Here is a 19,981-nt window from a genome sequence, read left to right as displayed (position 1 = left end):
ACAGCAATAGATAAATTCATTTTTTATAATATCAATGACTTCAGATTCAAATTGTGTAAGCCTCCAAACGTGAGGGTGGTCAGTTAGAGGATTCATATTTTTATGAGCTACAGAAAATAACTGGCTGTGTTCCAAACATGTGAGTTCAGTTACCTGTCATACATATTAATTGAAGAGAAAATTGCTTTCTGAGCTTGGTATCATCTCTCCAGCAACTGACCAACTTAAGTCAGATGACAGATCTGTTACATGCCTATCAACCTGTATAGGATAATTGATTGACTTTCTTTTGAAGGTTTAAAGAAAAAAAAAGATATCTCTTGTATGTGAATTTTGGGAATATGTATCCCTTGTTGTGTGTTTTGCACATTATAGATGATGGAGAATGACCCCGCAACAGAACTACAGTCATAAAAATCATACTGACCTTGAATGGGATGGGGGATTGTGGGTGAAACACGCTCTAAAGGGGAAAAATAGTAAGCATCATGGAGAGTTTATATCGATCTATGTCTATATCTCTTTCTATATTTATATCTACCTATATGTATATATAATAACTAAACATGAGCAAGATATCTTGCTCATGTTTAGTTATTCAGATAATTATAAAACAGACGAATTTCCATGCTTATAAGATTATATCTCCCGTAAGGCATTTGTCTGTTCTTTCAGCGAACACTAAAGTATCAGAAAGCTATTAGTAAAATTTTAAATCTAAAGCCTTTAAAAAAAATTTAGCTAGAGTAGGAAACAACATTTTATTGTGGTAACCCTCAAACAGGATCCTACCTTACATGGACAAAACTGAGTACCAAAATTACAGATTTTTTGCAGGGCTAGGTTGAAGATATTTAAATTAGTAGTGATCACGTTCAGTCATGCGACTTAGTCCTGGTTCTGGTCTCTTTAACTCAAGACAGATGGACCCATGATAGCTAAGGATGCCTTTCCCTTCCCTGAGCCCTACAGCTCATATCGGCTTTAGCCAAGTATGTGGAAAATTTATTTTGGGAAATACTAATTCAACTTTTCCCTCAGGTCTTTACTTCCATATTACGAATACCAGTGTAAGAGTAATGCCAAGGAAATAAGTAAATTGGCATGATATAATTTTATTTTGTCTTTTCTTTAATACCACCCTCTTGTGATAATACAATCTCACCTGAAATTTGATCAACCAATCAAATTTACTTGATAATACATCCTGTTGAGTAAGAAGTGTTCTTTTGAACCCTTGGGTTTTAGCTTATGTGTCCCTCACATTCCCATCCCCTAGCTACCGATCATAAATTGAATGTGCACGCAGAGCTCAGGCTTTAAGGTATCCTCTATTTATCTTATCAAAACCCCAGGTTTAACTCTAAATCCTCCTCTGAGGCTCTTTCAGAGAGGCAGAATGGTGTATTATGGATAGGTGGTATTACCTACTGCCCTGAAACCCTATAGGGCAATATAATTAGCACATACTTTATATCCCTCCTAGCTTTTTGGTTAAATAAGTACTAATAAATTGAAATAAATCAAAATCAAAATCATATTCAAATTTGATGTGCCTGCCATCTTGTACCATAAATTTAGAAAGAGTAGATTTTGCCTGGAATTTGGGCACTCAATACATCTGGATGCCAAGAAAACCCTTGCAGAGTGAGCTTTTCTCTAGCTTGGCTGAAAGTTGTAGCTTAAATGCCAAAGTTTCCTAAGTGCATTAAGATGGAACAGGTCAATAATAGCACAGTGAACAATTGTGTCTTAGTTACACAAGTGTCAAGTAGAAAAATGGTTTAAACCTCCATTGGTTATTTGGTATTAAGTTTCCAGCTTTGAAAATAAATAGCTAAACTGCTTTCAGCATTTATGTAGCAGTTGGAGACTACTGTCCCATACAATACTCTATCTACCGTATTTTATTTTTATTATTACTATTATTATTCAGACGGTTTAAATGACTCAGCTTAATATTTTCTCATCACACTGTTCACAGCTGGGTAAATGCACTCTGCCCTCATTTCCACAAGACCATTTATATTGCTAAAATCATTTCAGTTGCCTCCTCTCATTGCCTTTGCAACCGTTTCCCAGCTTGTTATCATCTTAGCTCCACCCTGTTATCATCATCTTAGCCCTACTGTGCCCTGCTACTTACTCTCATTCTCTAATTCCATCCTATTGACTTATTCCTTAGATGCTTTCCCATCCCAGCTTTTTGTCCTTATTCCTCTACCATCAGTTTGCTTCATTTTATAATTTATGCCAGGATTTGTCAGCTCTTTTAAGAGTGTAAAGTGAAGTGATATCACTTAAAATGAAAAATTTTTCAATGTTTGACATTCAAAAGTAGGGAAGAACAGGAGCTTTGCTGCTATACTCTTTGTCTTTTGGCTGCTTACATTTGGGGAAGTCAGCAGCGCCTAGTAGCTGATTGGAAGGTTTTAGGAACAGAGCCTTAAAGTTGACCCCGGAAATAAATGCTGTGGCTCTTAGTAAGGTCATCAGGTTCTTATCTGCTAAGTGTGTGTGTGTGTGTGTGTGTGTGTGTGTGATTGGTTAATTCTGCTGGGATGCCATGAGATAAATGAGGCATTAACACTTAACAAGAAAAACTTCTGAATTAAAAGCAACTTAAGTGACAAAGGCTAGAGTTGACTACAAGGTGTATATATAAAGGTAATTTATTAACTCAGATGTGATTTTCTTTTATTTTTCAATGGGTATTGTGGATGTTTTGCAAACCTCCTGGAACTCAGCATATTCCACACCTATTCTTGAAACTAAATCAGGTCCCAACGCTCATCCATTTCTTGTTGTAGCCACAGAAAGCCCTTGTAGATACAAGAGTTTGCAGCCAGTCTTTCAAACTACACGTGGGTAGTGTTCCTTAGCTGCTCACACTGTTTTATTATGTGACATCAAGAAGTAGCTGGTTAAGAGGCTTGGCCAAGGCTTAACTAGCATCATCAAGTGATGTATATATCTAAACCCTGGGCCCCCCAAGATAATAACTTAAATTGGTTGCTAAACAAATCGGGGAGGCTTTCCTTTTAAGGGCTCTCTCTGGTGCTCGGTTGCTTAGGTAATACTTGAAATATAATCAAGTATAGGATTACAAGTTAATGATCTTTTAAAATTAAAAAGATAATTTGAAAAGCTCCTACACACTGATGTGGTATGGCTCAGTGTAGATTCCTTTGCATTTTATTTTATTTTTTTTGTACTCAATTGCTTCAAAATATCTTACCAATCCACACATTTCTCTAAAGTGGAAGATAGGAGTGTCCTTTAACATGTGGTAATATTCATTTGACTCCTAGGGTCAAATGCTGATCATTAGGCTGGAATATTAGGAATCTCAATGTGCCAAAGATAAGCCAAGGATCTAACTAACCTAGTGGACCCATACTGGGGGTGGAGGGTGGTTAATGGAAATGGGAGGTGGCAGCTACAGTGCTCTCAGGTGAGAAGGGATGTAACGATATTTAGTCATGGAAAGACTTTACTGAGTGAAAAAAGGAGAAAGAAATTATTACTACTATTATTTTTAAGTATTTTATTTAAATTCAATTTGCCAAAATATAACACCCAGTGCTCATCCCATCAAGTGCCCTCCTCAGTGCCCATCACCCAGTTACCCCATCCCCCCACACACCTCTCCTTCTGCAACCCTTTGCTTCTTTCCTAGAGTTAGGAGTCTCTCATGGTTTGTCTTCCTCTCTACTTTTTCCCCACTCAGTTCCCCTCCTTTCCCTTACAGTCCCTTTTACTATTTCTTATATTCCACATATGAGTGAAGCCATATGGTGATTGTAGGAGAAATTAAATGTCTTCTCACTTCCAAACTACAAAAGACATATCTCCTAACATTTTCTCCACATACACAAATAGAGGTGACATATTGATCTAGAGCCTGGATTCTGGAAATTACCCAAATTTAAACCCCAGCAGCTTTACTTAGTGGCTCTAGTTACTTCACCTCTTTGTATAATGGAGAAGTAGGAGTCCCTCCTACTTTAGGCATTTAGGATTTAGGCAATTAAATGAGATCATGTATGTTAAGTATTTAGCACATGTACAGAGTATCTTGTAAACACTCACTTGATCAGAAGTGACCACTTTAAAATTATCCCTAACTTCTCCTTCCTCCCTATCCATTGCTTTAAAAGTAACTCAACATAAGCATGGAAACAAGATAGGTTTCGTTTGTGAGTGCATTACAGTCATCAGTGTGGAAACACAGAGGCTGCTACGTTACATATGTTAAGGATGGACCTTCTCTTCGTGTCAACAGAAGTCTTCTTCCATGTGGTGACTATCCAGATCCACAGCTGATGAGGACAAAGCTGAATCTTTGCCTGTACTCACTGTACCACTGGATTAATGTGTTTAGAAAAATTATACAATGCAATGCTTTGCCCAGGATGGAGAAAAACATATAAAGTTGGATATAATATAGCCTGAGGTAGTGCAGATCCTTGATAAACAATGCTAGAATGTGTGGAGAAGGAGACAAATGAGAAAGGAATGCTTCCATTGGCTTAGGAAAAAATTACTACAAATACAATGCATTCTTGTACTTTCATTCAATTATTTTGACCCCTTTGGAGATCAATATTTGAGTAGAGAGTGGAGAAGTATAAGTATGTATGTGGTGGAGGACAAGATGTATCAGTGACCGCAAACTGACACTGCAAAGAGTCAGCACTTGTCACTGTGGTAGACACTGAAAATGTGCTGACACACCAGTGAAGATGGATAATCGTGAGCTCTTCAGGGGCTCTGGCTCTCTGGTTCTACTTGCTTCCTCTTGCTGGCTGGCAGCAGCTCACCAGCTGCCTTGTCTGCTCTGGACTGGCTGGGTCAGCACAGCACCCCGCTGCCCACACAGTGCTCTCTATCAGAGCGGCTGTAGCCACCCCTCCCAAGCATCTCTCCCCTCCTGACCCTGTTCTGTGGAAAAATACCACTACCAGCGTCTTCCTTCTTCCCATTAAACCCATCTACTTTGAGTCCAAGTAATGGGCAATCTGTTCACACAAGTACTTCCTTTCCCCCCCCTTTTCTCTTTCTCCATCTCCTTCCTCCCTCTCCCTCTCTCTTTATCTCTTCCCTTTGTGAAGTAGGGCTCCATATAGCTGTAATCCCATGGATCCAGCTATAATGGCTGTAACAAGGATCTCCTAACCCTAAAAAGTCACAGAGGGGTGGGTGTGGTGGAAGTGCCCTTCCTGTTAGGTAATAAGCACAGCTTCCCCCTTAGAATGTCCACATTTGAGCCATGGATCTAAGGAAGAGGGCAATAGTTCTACTAATTTTCATCACTATGCTTCCTAACTTTCCCATAAGGTGGGAAATCGGTTCTAAACCCAATGCTGATGTACGTGTGGCCAAATGCAGAACTGGTGCCTGGGAGGGCTGTCCTGCAGAGGGCAGTGTGGGGGCACAGGGGCGTCATGCACCATTAATCACCCCGCGGTGCACTTCTCAAGTGTATACAGATGACTTACTTCTGTGAAGTCATCAGGACCATATGATTATGATCCACTTGCCCAAGTCTGTGATTCTCAGTTTGCAAGCAGAAATTCTATAAGATTCTTGGCATTTCTTAATTGTACTGGATCGAGTCCTTTCAATGGGTTTTTATGAATAGGGGAATGGTATTACAGGGTTGAGATTACCTGTCATCACCACCAGCAGACTGGCAGTATCTCCATTATCTCTGACCTAGCCCACCCTGCTTTCTTCTCCTCAAGTTTCCTATACTTTCATCCTCCTTCACCTTCCTCTCAGTCTATAGGTGTCATTTTGTTTTATTATTTGAAATATATTAGCACATTTCTTCTTCTGGGTGGGGTACAAAGAAAAGATACTTTAATGCAAATTATAGTTGCTCACTTTCTCTAATCCAACTGTCCTACTTTCTCTACAAAACCTCTTATTGTCCCTATAGAACCTCTTATTAACTGTATGTGTTTTACTTAACCAGGTTACCTTAGATATGTCAGAGTCTCAAATTTAGAGTTGAGGCTATTCCCCCTCCCTCCAGTTATGGAATCCCTGATGTCAGGTAACTACATTTCTTAATAAGTACTTCTCAAGTGTGTTGAGATATTGGTATCTCTAGACGAAGTAAAGAACACTGATGTTTAGTCTTTGGAGACAAGTAAACCGAGATATGAATTTTAAACTTCATATTACAATTCATATGAATTTTAAACTTCAAGCATTTGTATGACTATATCCCATCAAACTATTATAGATTGAAGTCAAGGGGGATTATGGGTGAAAAGCTGAAGGCCAAATTTAGAATAGTTTGTTGCTGTTGTGTTTTACAAGCAGAGTTGGATCTTGAACAGTCATAAAATGGCTTTAATACTGCAACTCAAGAAACCTCTCACTTAAATCGACTTTTATCCTAAAAAATATATTTCTTGTAGGCTCATCTAAGTCAGATAAAGCAAGATGGAGACATCTCTCCTGGTCATGGTATTTCTAGCTTTTCCCACTGAACCCATGCAGAAAAAACTCCTAGTGGGGCTTGTTATTCCAAAATAATAATAGTAAAGTTTTTGGACTTTCTCTTTTAACCCAAATGAACTTCCTGGCCCAGCATGTGCTAACTCTTTTGTTTGTTTTACTTATTCTGGTAAACATATTCCTATTCCTAATATTTGCCTATTCTAAATTCCATTTTCCTATTCTGAATTTTGTGATCAGCTGAATGACACTGATCACTAGAAAACTACATAAAAATAGGGATGGTTAATGAAACCATAGACTTGCTTTCCTATTTGGAATGTATAGGAATTTCATCCATCGTACTTCTGAGGGGTATTTGTGTCTATGTTCAGGTCAGGGCCAGCTAGGCGGGGGGTCAGAGAGCCAACAGTAATAGCTGCTGTAGAGCAAGCTCTGAGGTGGACTCTCCTGCTAACACCGGAAGCTGAAACAACTGAGTCCTCCTCTGTCTGCCTTAGGATCGTCTCTGGTCCCTGGAAATGTTTCTCTCTCCTACCATTTTATCTCTTCCAAAAATATGTCAGATAACTAATGTTTCCTGCTGTCATATGGAAACCTTTCTGTGACCATTTTTCCTCCTTTAGATTTTATATCATATTTTAATCATTCATTCTACCCTTTCTCTTCTGTTGTTAAAAATACACTTTCTTTTCCCAGCCTCTCTCTTCTCCCAGTACCTTATCTCATGGAATATTTCTTCCTCAATCACTCTCACCGGGGCCATTTTTAAACTGCTGTCCATTTCCAGGATCTTACATCACCTCTGTTCCTTAAAGAGATTTCTGTTTTCTGAATATTCTTACAGTTAAATCTATCAGGAAAAACAAAACAAAACAAAACAAAACAAAAAAGAAAGAAAGAAAGAAAGACAAAAAACAACCCAGCAACAACAAAATCCACAACAAGGCAGTTATCAAAAAAGTAAGTCAGAAAATAGAGAGAGAAATTATTTCATTTGTAAATCTTGGCTTACACATATGGACTGAGGGCCTGTGTTTTTGTTTCAGTGACTGTATTCTTATTTTTGTGTGAGTTCATCTTTCAGAGGTAAGGTAAATGATGAGGTACGGAAATGATTTTTAAGTTTTCTACTGGAGAACTTAGTAATTCTCCTGAGTCCCTGTTTTGGCATACTTACTGAAAAGGACTAGGCTGGCGTTGGTGACTCCCAGATTGTTGGCAGCCACGCAGGTATAGTTGCCATAGTGCTCCTCAGTGACGTTGGTCACCGTCAGGGAGGATTGGCCCTCCGTGCTCTTAATCTCAAGGCCATTAGCACTGTTTATCCTAAGAGTTCAAAAACAGAAGAGTACAAAGGAACATGGATGAAGACTTGGTGTAGCGACCCCTTTTCATCATGGTATTGGAGGGCATGGAAAGGAATGTAGTATTTAGAGCTTGTGGTTCCATGTTCAACTTCTCGTTTTAATTGTGTAACCCCATATTATCAGAATCAAGGTCCATTGACAAAGGAGACTCAGGAATGGATGAGTTTCATTGAGCTTTGGTTTCTGCTACAGGCAAGAAAGATATGCAAGTGAAAACTACCCATGGAGCCCCTTCCCTCCCTCTTTGCATGTAACCTGAATGCTTTGGGGCTTTGGGTTAAGAACTAAGGCCCCAAAGTACTTGATAAAGAATTTAGAAAACAAAGAGTTTAATTGTATAAACCCACATAATTGTAGCAGAGCTTGGTTCTGTCCTGAGGACCACCTAGTGGAACAATGGGGGCACAGTGCATTTGGCACATACCTGGTGTCATCCCGGTACCACTCAAAGTCAGGTGCAGGCACTGCTGAGGCCTCACATTTGAGTGAAGCCTTCCGCCCTGTGGTGGCTTCATTGCTCTTGGATTCTGTGATAGTGGGGGGATCTGTAGAAAAGACAGGCACACAGTTTACATGACAGTCAGAGTTTCCATGCAAGAATGACTCAGAAAGTATGATCTGATCGAAGAACTGCATGAAAGGAATAGTCTTCAAGCTTCATTTACATGAATTTTGTGATCAGCTGAATGATACTGATTCATTAGTACCATTAGTACCAATGGTGATCAGCAGAACCATTCAGCTGATCACTAGAAAACTAAATAAAAATAAGAGAAGATTAATGAAACCGTAGACTTGCTTTACTTAAATGGGACACTTCACAGGGTTTTATGGCAATGGAATCTAGGATTTCTTTTTCCTTACTCCAATAGGCTGTCAATCATTTCAACCATAGATTATAACAGTCACACAATTTTTTCTTTTCAGAAATTAAGTGGTGATACCAAAGGACTTGGGATTTTAAACATATAATATGAACATTTTTCTTTTTCTTCTTCATCATCATCATCATCATCATCATCATCATTATTGTCACAGTTTGAGATGGCAGGAAGAAGTCTGGTGAAAGTAATGAAGGACTAAAGTTCTCCTCCCCTAAGCTCAGCCTGATATTGTTGCAGGAATTCAGAAAAACAAACTGGTGTTAGATGCTTAGCTTTTCTTTCTTTTTTTTTTTTTCCTTCTAAGTGTTCCCTTATTGCTGTGACCCAAGTAAATTGTGCTTTTGTGTGTGAGAGTGCAGTTGAATCTACCCTGCCACACAGAAGCCTTGCTGGTGTGTCAGTTTTCTGCGTTCTCTGGCAGTTGTATACTTGATATGCTCTGCTGAGAATTGGGCCTGCAAAACTATAGCAGGCATGAAATGAGCTCAGAAACACATCTGATATTCTAATTTGCCATGATTCTTTCAAATAATCCTACAGAGGGTGGAACAAGTGTTTACAGGTCCATGTCACTGAGGTGGAATTGTAGACTCAAGCTCCTGGCTTGATGATTCTGTATTTGTACAGGTTATAGACCTTCAAGGAGAAAAGGGCTTTTCTGTCCAAAGGCCATTTGCCTGAAAATGGCAGGTTGGCTCTGTGCACAACTCAAAAATAGACCCAAACAATCTGTTTCGATTTTGTAGAAGAGAAGCTTACTTAGGGAAATTAGCAAAGTAAACTAGTCCACAAAATTCATTTAAATCTCTGCTCTTCAGCCCTTGGTTCAGGTACTCGTTTTTGATTTTTGTCTTCATATTCAGAACTATTTTCCAAGTTTCCTGCTTATAGAAGACTCTGATCTTCTTAGTTGAAAAGGATGCACAAGCCATGAGGTTAGTCTGCAGTTTTCTCTCCCATTTCATTTTCACATCAGCTTGGACACTTTAAATCATTGCCAAAGAGAGGAGGAGTTAAGGCTTGTTTGGATAAGCATCACCGGCCCATGTGTAGACAGGTGTGCCAAAGAGGGTGGTGGTTGTGGCTGTTTTGTGTTCGACTTATCTACTCATCTTTGTATAGATACAAAAAAGCCAGATGAATAGAAAAACCCCTGGATTGGAAACTAGGAATCCTGGAATTTAATTTGTTTTATGGACCTCTCATCACACAGTTTCTTTTATGGAGCCTTGGTTTTAAAACCTATGTGAGGGAACCACAAATGACCTATAGTAACCCTTCCAGCTTTAAAGAAAACAAACCAATTCTAGTCAAAACTGTCCACCCTTCACAAATGGGCAGTTGGTATCATCGTGACTCACGTGTATGTTCATACCCATAACTCACTTAACACTTAAGTTACTAACTTTCATAACTCATTTATCTGTTCCATGAGTTATGAATTAGGGTTAGCAGTCAGAAACAGGAAACCTGAGGTCTGATTGCGACTCTTATCTTAACCAGAACTGTGGCTTGCACAAGTGTCTCCACCAGTTTGAGCTTTTTCTCTTAAAAAAAGGAGTTAGCTTAAAATGATCACCAAAGTTCCACTTAAAATTCTTTCATTTTGTGATTCACTATATGTACCATCATAGCACATTAGTAATAATTGGTAAAAATTAGGAATAATTAGGAATAATTGGTGGTAGTGGTGTTGGTGAGGGAGATATTTGTATAGAGATGGGGCACTGAATCGAGGTTAAGAGTTTGGATTTAAAGTTTGATAGACAGGAGCTCAAAACCAGGCTCTATCCCTCACTGTCCTTCCTCATTACAGAAAATAGTGCTTTGTCTAGAGTCACATTGCCTCAACTTCCTCAAGTATAAAATGCTGGAACCAGAAGCAGGGAGGTCTTCTTTGAGAGTACTGAATGAACCCAAGAGAGCTTGCACGAGGTTTGTGAAAAAGAGGCTGGAAGGGAATGGACAGATTTGAGATTGAGAGATAGGAAGCTTCAGGATTGACATGAATAGATGTGAAGGATGGGGGAAGGAGGCGGGTAACACCCAAGTTTTTGGCTTGGGCATCTAAGTGATGCCCTGAGATGCACACTGAGAATGTAAGAAGAGAAATAGATGACCACAAACAATTATTACTTTCTCATCCTCACTTCATCACTATCGTAGGTTCTGAAGCCGCCAGTGACTCCACAATTTGTAGCATGCTGGCCAGAGAGATAATCTTCCTTGTGATTTTATTGACTTGTTTAATTTCTCAGTTTATAAAATGAGTTTTAGCCAGTGTTTATGAATCTCTGGAGCCACGTGGTGTGACAAACCGTTAATGATGACTACCTTTTTGCTAAACCAACTCTAACCTGGGTCTGATTGCACACTTTCCATCACCTCCACCTCCGGTGCTCATAGCTGTGGCACCTCAATATAATAATGCTACGGTAAATGGCTTCCTGCCCCTTCACTGTGGGACCAGGAATGCAGGCCCCATGGGACAGTTTTGTGGAAGAGTTCTTCCTTACCCTGGATGTTTCCTTCTATATGGTGGGAGCTTAGTCAGTATATCTCCTTGCTCTGAAACCCAGAAGGAATGAATGGTTCTGGCTGAAAAATCTGGGAAGAATAAATGAGGTTTCTTTGGCTCATCTCTGTCCTTGCTTCCTTTTGGAACCAACCTTCTGGCAGGGAACAGGGGTTCTCCTCTGCTTCTCCACACGATAGTCTTATTTGGGCTCTTTTCTTCCCACTTTCAGATGAGTAGGCCTGCCCCATTCCAGGGCTGCCATGATTGGGGAGATTAAATCCTCCACACTAAGTACTACCTCTAACCATCTTGATTTCTAATAATGGGGGCAATTGGGTTTCCCATATACCTCCTTTACTTATTTCTGAATTTGTTCAGAACCTGAATAACTAAGCAGTAAGTTATTTATTAGCTCCTCAGAGATGCAAATATGGGAAAAGTGGCAGTGAATTAGGGTTGAACAATTTTAGGTGCATTATTTTTGGGATAGGATGACACTGGTAAATTATAAAGGCCAAACACTTGCTTCTCTCCTTGAAAATCTAGGAAGTTTTTCCTACCACGGTAAATTCACAGATAGTGATAAATACACAAAGAAGTCATTGTTCCTAATAGTTTTTAGATGACACAATGGTGTAAGTCTGTTCACTCATGGCTTATTGGAATGAACATTTCAAAATTCATTTATAATGAATTCTGTATAGGTGAGGCTGAGAAAAATTATTACAAATCACATTGCAGCATGCCTAGTGTACTTAAAATAATAGATGTCCATGCTCAAAATATCATTATAATAAAAATGTGGCTTAATAAAAATGCTGCACAGAGTTCATTGTTATTCTTTAAGTGACTTTGGAATAGCCTACCATTTTCAAAGGACTCTTTCGGTCTTTATTACTTCAAAATTCTGGGTTCTGAAAATATTAATAAGGGCTTTCTTCTTATATCACCAGTAACAAAAGTCTTTCAATTAGAATGAATAGGATAACCATGAAAGTGACCTAATAAACAGAGTATCATTCATTTTTTTTTTAAATTTATTTATGATAGTCACACAGAGAGAAAGAGAGGCAGAGACACAGGCAGAGGGAGAAGCAGGCTCCATGCACCGGGAGCCCGACGTGGGATTCGATCCCGGGTCTCCAGGATCGTGCCCTGGGCCAAAGGCAGGCACCAAACCGCTGCGCCACCCAGGGATCCCTCATTCATTTAGTCATTCTAATTTTTTGGAATAATAATAGAAAAGAACAAAAATCTTAATAAAGGTCTCAATTTGTGGGCATTTACCATGTGTCAGCACTCTACTAGGCTTTAGGTATTCTTTTCATCCAAATAATAGCTGTTAAAGGTAGGGCTTATTAACCCTAGTTTATGAATGAGAAGACAGATCTATGGAGGGTTAAAAACTCATCCACATTCACATGGCCAGCATTTGATGGAGTCTAGATTGAACTCATGTTTTAAAGCCCATGCTCTGAACTTCTATGGGCTTCCATTTGTATGAGTTCTTTTAAAGAGAAATGAATTCCTAATAAGGAAAAATACCATTTAGGGGAACATGTTAGTAGCGTAAAAGGTAAATGTTCTATTTCTGCTATTAAAGGGTAACAAGAATGGCACAGCATACAGTCATCTAGGGGGTATAAACCCCCATTAGAAATCAGGAGTTGTGGGCTCACTTTCTGCCTGTGCCATTTGGGTTGTTACCTCCTAGGGGTCATGTGTTGACCTCTGAGGCCCTCCACCTAAATGGAGATGATGATCCCTGTGACCTATCTCACAGGTTTGACGTATAGATCAAATGGAATCATGTATAAGGGAGCATGTTTAACACCTGAGGTGATTGCATTTATTATTATTATTTTTATTTTTACATTTATTATTTTGTTGCTATTATTCACATAGTGTTTTGGAAGGAAAGAGGCACTGAAGTTAGAACTGGGTTAAAATCCCAATTCTATCTACCACACACAAGTTCTTTGATTTTTTGGCCAAGAATGCTTATATTCTCTGAGCTCTGTTTATGTCCTCTCTGCAGGGGGATGATTTGACTATCTTCCAGGGTGAGTGTACAGTGGTGGACCAATCAACATAAAAGGGGCAGAGAATGGAGGCAATAAGAATGGTACTACCTTTAGAGAATTGAGAAACAATAACAGAACTAATTCAAAGTTAACTTTAAAAACAAATCACCATGTCTTAGCAATACTAAACTAAACATACTAAATAATGTCAGTGGTAAAATAAATACCTCCTTGCTGGGGCAGTTCAGGCCCAATACACCTCCCTCCTTGGTTAGCCACTGCCCATGTGATGATTACAGCGATTCATACAAAATCTCTAGCACAGTCTTGGTATTCTGAAGGAATTCAGAAAATTATAGTTCTTGTTCACATTGCAAAGTTATGGTAGAAGGCTGGCAGTACTCTGGATTTGTATTGAATGTTTCCTCTGAAGGATCCATGAGCATTAGGACATGTCTTTACTGAAACCGTCCCAAATATAAGAATAAACTAAAGGTTGGCATGGAGAATGCATTGCTGTAGCTATAAATATCATGAGAAAGTAGCCAGTCTGGTTCCATAATGAGCATTTATTTTCCTAAAGCCTCATCATTAGGTGATTTTTGAATCAAAGCATTGAAGATTTCAGTTAAAATGCATATATATTATCTGGAAACAACAGATGTTTCCAGTCCCAATTGTAGATTCCATCGTAGGTAATCTATGCCTCATAAATGACTATCAAATGTAAGGGCAAGTTTTAGAAATGCCAGTATCCAAGTCCCCCTGCATCTGTGTTGAGTCGGTTAGCTCTGAACATCGATGTGGAGGCAGAGCTGACCTCAAAGGGAGACAAGTAGAAGGAAAAGACGTTACAGCATGGTGGCGTGAACTAGCTAGAGACATAGTTGTGGAAAGCAGGAATATTAGCTGGTTAATGAGATGGAGGGAAGACTTGATAGGTGGGGGCAGTTTTGGAGAAAAAATTCTGCAGAAATAGGAAAAGAGTTCAGCATAAGAAGAATGCAAATAAACTTAACAGTCTGCATTTATTGAACACTGGCTATGCACTAGATATTATCCTCAGGATACTGGGCACTAGGATGAGGTAAACCCATAAGTGGCTAGTTTTAAAGTACTGTGAGAACTGAAATAGAGGGACTCTGTAAAAAAAAAAAAAAAAAAAAAAAAAAGAGACAGTTGTCCTTAGGGATGGTATCTGGAAGAAATTAGCTGTATTGTAAGATACAAGAAACCAGAAGTCCTATTTATTGTACAAGTAATAAGCTTATTTAGTTGAAGAGATTTCAGGTCAATAATTTAGCTTCTGTAAACTCCAGGACCTCTTACTACATAGAAAATAGATTTTGCTCGTCAAATGGCTGTATGCAATGCTATAAACCAACTGTGGAGAAGGATTATCCAAGAGAAGTAAAAAGGAGAGACCGTAGAATCCAGCTTATGAAGTAAACAGGAGAAACTGTTGTGTCTCCATCTTTTATTTACTGCTCTAGCTTCTCAGTGTCCTGCAACAAATATCTGTTGGCAACTGAGTAAATGAATCAATGAAATGCTCGTAGGAGAAAATTACCAGCATTGGGGTTTTTTTCCCCCCAGTGGTACTCAGGGTCTGTTTCATTACAGTAAGTTATTTAGCCATTATTTATCTTAGCCATCCTGATCGCCTGAACTAATTCCAAACCCTGTGATTTGAAAAGAGGAATCCGTTTAAATAATGGGACACTTTCACAGTGTGTAGGCTTAGATGAAGTGATGAAGTAATACTGGATATTTCTCAGTAGGAACAAGTTTTGCTAGCCAGAGATTTCACTGTCCGTCTCAGAAACTGCAAGGCTAAAGCAGGGCAATGGGAAATGGTACAGCCCAGCATATACCAGGTCACCTCAAGCAAGTTTCCTCAACTCCCTATGCTTCAGTTTCCAAGTTTTTAAAGTCAAACTAGTGATGCTTATCTCATAAGTTTACTGTGAGAATTAAAAGAAAATCCATTAGTCCAGTGCTGCACATAGTAGGTACTAAGGATTGAAAATGCCTTCTTTTTTCTCTTTTACTGAAAGCACGGGCTTTAGAATCAAATGGGCCAGAGTCTGAATCCCTTTTCTTACACTTGCTTCCACATTGGAAAGGCAATTTTCCCTACTTTCCCTGGTTCTGTAATTCAATCTTGGAGACTTTGTCTACTTAATACAACTACATTTAAATAGGACAAATTATACAACAGTACAACAGGCACAATGGCTAGTTGTTTTAATGTAATATAAACATAGCAGATGAGGTTTTGGTAAAAAGGGTGATTACAGAAGACATTGATATTAGAACATATTTCCTGATTTGTGACCGATATCATTTGCAAAGTTTGAAGAAATGTCAAGAGGGTGGACTTTACCTGTGAGTGCTTTACCTACTCATTCAGCAAACATTCACTGAGCAATTTTTATAAGGTCAGGCCTGGGCTAGGTACTGCTGGTTAGGACATACCTTCTGTATGTTTAACTAAGCTCATTATAAATCTTCATGTAATTTGTTATTAGGTATCATTTCAGAATCTCAAGGTTCTATCTATATTCTTTTGTATTTCACTCATCAGTAGGAGAAGCTCACATCTTCATAAAAGCCTTTTCTTAAAAATTATCAGTATTTTCTTCTGCTCTAAGTTACACTATGGGGACAGTCAAGAAAGAGCAATGTCAGACTAATTGCGCTAATAATAATAGGGCCCAGGCGGCTGGCTTTGATCTTGGGAACCATCTGCAATGCAGACCACTTTGATGTTTCACACAATGGAAGCATAAATATTTTCTATGTACTCCATGATTGGACCTTCAGAAATCTAATTAAGATGAAGGTCAATTAAGAGAAAATGAAATCTTAACTCTAAAAGTCAGAGAAGAGGTGGAAGATGATGGCATGGCTGTGTGTACATAAAAGAACCTAACTAACCTAATTATAAACTTATATAAACACCCAGAGAAATTGCCTTTCATGTAAAAAAAAGGTCCTAAAGCATTTTATAACATTGAGATCATTAATGTGTCTTTGAAACACACCCAGCACTGAAAAAGAATAGTAATACTGGCATTTCAAAACTCTATTACTAAAAAAAAAAAAATAAATAAATAAATAAAAAAAATCGCAGACAGCTACAGGATAAAAGCACTTCAGAGCTCATCAAATGTACCTCTTGCTTCTTGGAAATGATTGCCATCAGTGTCTACGGCAGAGTCCTATGTACTGGATTCTTCTAGGTATGGTGTGAAGGAGATTTCACTGTCCGTCTCAGAAACTGCAAGGCTAAAGCAGGGCAACGGGAAATGGTACAGCCCAGCATATACCAGGTCACCTCAAGCAAGTTTCCTCAACTCCCTATACCTCAGTTTCCAAGTTTTTAAAGTCAAACTAGTGATGTTTATCTCGTAAGTTTACTGTGAGAATTAAAAGAAAATCCATTAGTCCAGTGCTGCACATAGTAGGTACTAAGGATTGAAAACGCCTTCTTTTTTCTCTTTTACTGAAAGCACGGGCTTTAGAATCAAATGGGCCAGAGTCTGAATCCCTTTTCTTACACTTGCTTCCACATTGGAAAGGCAATTTTCCCTACTTGAGCTTCGGTATATCAAACCCTAAAATGAGTCAATTATATGTACCATGACAGAGACTTTATATAGAATCACTGGTACATAGGTAACTGCGTGGAGGGCTTAAGATAATGGAAAGTAACTCATCATGGTCTACAGTATATTTTCAAATATGGGTTAACGTGTTTGTGCATGTGTCTCTGCACATGCATGTATGTGTGTTATATGTGCATATGTAGATATGGGTGTATAGGGCATATATTTGTGTGCGAGTGTGTGCGAGCACTCTAAATGCATAGGAAGAAGGAACTGTCAGGACGTCCCTTTGTCCCTGTCACTCGCCACAATTGTGTGATGTGGGCACTTGAATTCGAATGATGTGAAAAGTCACTCCTAACTGAACAGGATAAACGAATTCTCTTTATTCTTTTGCTGGGTGACACACATCATATGGATCCGCCCCCTCCCCCTGTCTTTTGAACTACATCTAAGGATCCTTTCATCTGAGAAGTTCAAAGTATGCCCGTTACCTATGCATCTTAGTGAAATCTTCGTTTCTAATGCCCATACTTTGGGACAAATAGATAACCAAACTAATTTATCAGGTATTCCTGGTAGCCACTGGGGACACATGATACCTGACCACAGTGACTTGAATTTGTTCCGAAGGCCAATTAGTTAAATAGCAGAAGCCAGGTTATTCCCTTCTGATAAACAGTGCAAAAGCTAGCAATTCCAGTTTAAGCAGAAACGAATTGTCTCCTTTTCCAAAGTGGTATGACCTTGTTCTTCACAAAGACCAGAATAGTGATTGCTAGAAATGCTAGTGCTGTTCGGTCATATTTTCTTAAATCTGTAGTCTTAGTAAAAGACAGACTGTATTGTTAAATGCATTATGGGTTATATTTAGAGTTGGTGGAGTTGATTTATCTAATCCAAAGGCCAAGGCCTGCCCTTGGATGTGTCCAATGTATAAATGTGCATCCCTGACCAGAGGAGCATCTGCTTGAAATGCAATGTTCTTTTGCTAATGGGATCTTTAGAGCTTGCTCGTGGTGGAGGTGGGCCCTGGGCACACAGCACCCGCAGGCTTTTGCCATACTCACAGTTCACAGTGACCTTCACTTGTCTGACATCCGCCGAGGAGACTTCATTGGCAGCTTTGCACTCATATTTGCCTGACTGCTCCCTGGTGATGCCAAGGATCTCTAGATATTCTTCTTCTCCTTCAAATTCTCTCCCTGAAAAACAGAAATTTGCATGATTGTTTTTTAGGTTTAAAATATGCAGCAGAGCACTTATGTTTTCAGTAAATGCAAATGGCTTTTTAATAATTTGACCACGTGTTTGTCTGAGGTCAGTTTCCACAGAAGCAGACCCCATGACAAAAAGTCACATGAAAGTGATCATGGAAGGAGAGTTCTCAGGAAAAACCAGTATGGCAGTGGGAAAATGGGACCTGGAAGACAAAGAAGCCAAGAGAGGGTGCTGGTCACATCCCACAGAGGGTAATGTGGTTTAATCCGTCAGGGAGCTGTGGGGAAAGCACAGGTCCCACTTAAAGTTGTCCTGACTAAAAGTCAAGAAACTGCAGTATTTAGGCATCTGCACCCACCAGTCATTGGTTAAGGGCTCAGGACAGAGTGGGAATTGGGCATACGGTTGTAAGGGCTCAGAGGGGCTACTGTCTAAGCACTGTTGCTATCAATTACACCTTGTGGCCAAACACACTTCCAACCAGAGTTGTTATTATGACAAGCGGTTTCCTATGAGAAACTGTCACTCTTCTCCCTCAAATTATGTGGAATTCTGTTTACAAAGGTCATGTTCAAAACCCCGTCTTGTAGTTATGGTTTCCTTGCTCGGTGTCAAACCACTTCATCATTGAGGCTTTCAGACTACAGACCAGATCCATGAGAATGTGCTGCTGATGCTGTGCTTTGTGACAGATGGTGTCACCTGGGGGTGGGTGGTAGGGAGCTCAATACCATCGGCTTAGTCAGTTAGGATTAGGGGTCCGGAGGTCCTTTTTGGAAAGTTCCACAAATTTGGATGTGTCCATTTGGTAATGAAATTTCAAGCAAAGCAGACTTGTTTAATTCTCCTCCTGTGAAGTATAACTGATTAAATGACTTTCTTCCTGGAAAGGAGTGGGGTCAGGGAGAGAAGGAATAAGAAGTGGAAGGGGAGGAAAAGGAACGGAAGGAAAAGAAGCTGAAATGGAAAGGGGATTGAGCAGGGGAGTTGCTTGGCCAGAAAGGCGTATAAACTTGAACTCCAGCTAAATTGAACCCTCTTTATCCCAAATTACTAAACCCAATTTCTGTTGGGTTAGGATAAAGCAGCTGAGGAGGGTGCAAAAGGACACAGTCCTGCCCCGTGAAGAAATCTTGCTCTTGGTCATCCCACACTAAATGATACCAATTAATAGCTTTGCTCAAATGCCACAAGCTGTTTTCCTTTTCTGGAAATTCCCTAATGGCCAAATCAACGTAACAGACAGCTACCATAGAGACAAATTCACTGTCTAAATATGTCAGCCAAGCCTGTTAACTTGGCTCCCAATAGAACACGGGGCCTGTTTGATAACATCCTGTAACACAACTGTCAGGACTATTCCAAGCTTCAAGTCTTTGTCAATTGTCACTATCACCAGTGTTGAGGAAACTATGCAATCCCAACAAGAAAAGGCAGTAGTTTTACAGAATTATCTGGTTCTGGAGCCCTGCACTTTAACTAGCAGATGTTTCTACTGAAAATGCTTTAGAGTTAGTCTATTAAGTAAATAGCTGCATATCATCTATAAAAGATTAATTCCCCCCCCCCATTTGTGTTTTCGCCTTTTTTCTTCTTCACATTCAGGGAAGCAGACAGACCTGACTTCACATGCCACAGAAGTAGAATGTGGTAGGAAAGAAAACAGAAACTTTTGGAGGGGTAAGAGTCCACTGTATTGGATGAACTGGGAAGAATTTAGGCTTGGAGGAAAAAAAATTCTTTCCTACATACTTGCAACTGTGGACTGAGAGTCATGACAACTAATTGATGCTAAAATCTTGTAGCTAAATATAAATACCCTGAAGACAAATGGCAATGTTGACAACTGCAGGCCAAAATAGGTATAAACTCATTAAAAAAT

General features: G+C 39.3%; 1 protein-coding gene across 5 annotated transcripts in view; it reads right to left on the bottom strand.

The window, feature by feature from the left end:
* LSAMP (limbic system associated membrane protein) overlaps nt 1–19,981 on the bottom strand; it is a 638,551-nt gene that overhangs the window by 32,899 nt on the left and 585,671 nt on the right. For 3 of the 5 annotated variants that reach the window (XM_077884207.1, XM_077884208.1, XM_077884210.1), the window contains exons 4-7: nt 17,949–18,083; nt 8,266–8,386; nt 7,652–7,800; nt 428–463 (exon numbers count right to left, since the gene is read on the bottom strand). In XM_077884207.1, the coding sequence (XP_077740333.1) occupies nt 428–463; nt 7,652–7,800; nt 8,266–8,386; nt 17,949–18,083 (441 nt within the window). The remainder of the gene's footprint in view (nt 1–427; nt 464–7,651; nt 7,801–8,265; nt 8,387–17,948; nt 18,084–19,981) is intronic. The other 2 variants (XM_077884209.1, XM_077884211.1) reach the window with 1 other exon arrangement.

This window comes from Canis aureus, chromosome 35 (assembly GCF_053574225.1).
Source record: "Canis aureus isolate CA01 chromosome 35, VMU_Caureus_v.1.0, whole genome shotgun sequence".
Classification (NCBI taxonomy): domain Eukaryota; kingdom Metazoa; phylum Chordata; class Mammalia; order Carnivora; family Canidae; genus Canis; species Canis aureus.
The sequence above is the reverse complement of the archived record's forward strand: the minus strand, read 5'-3'. Positions and strand labels throughout refer to the sequence as shown.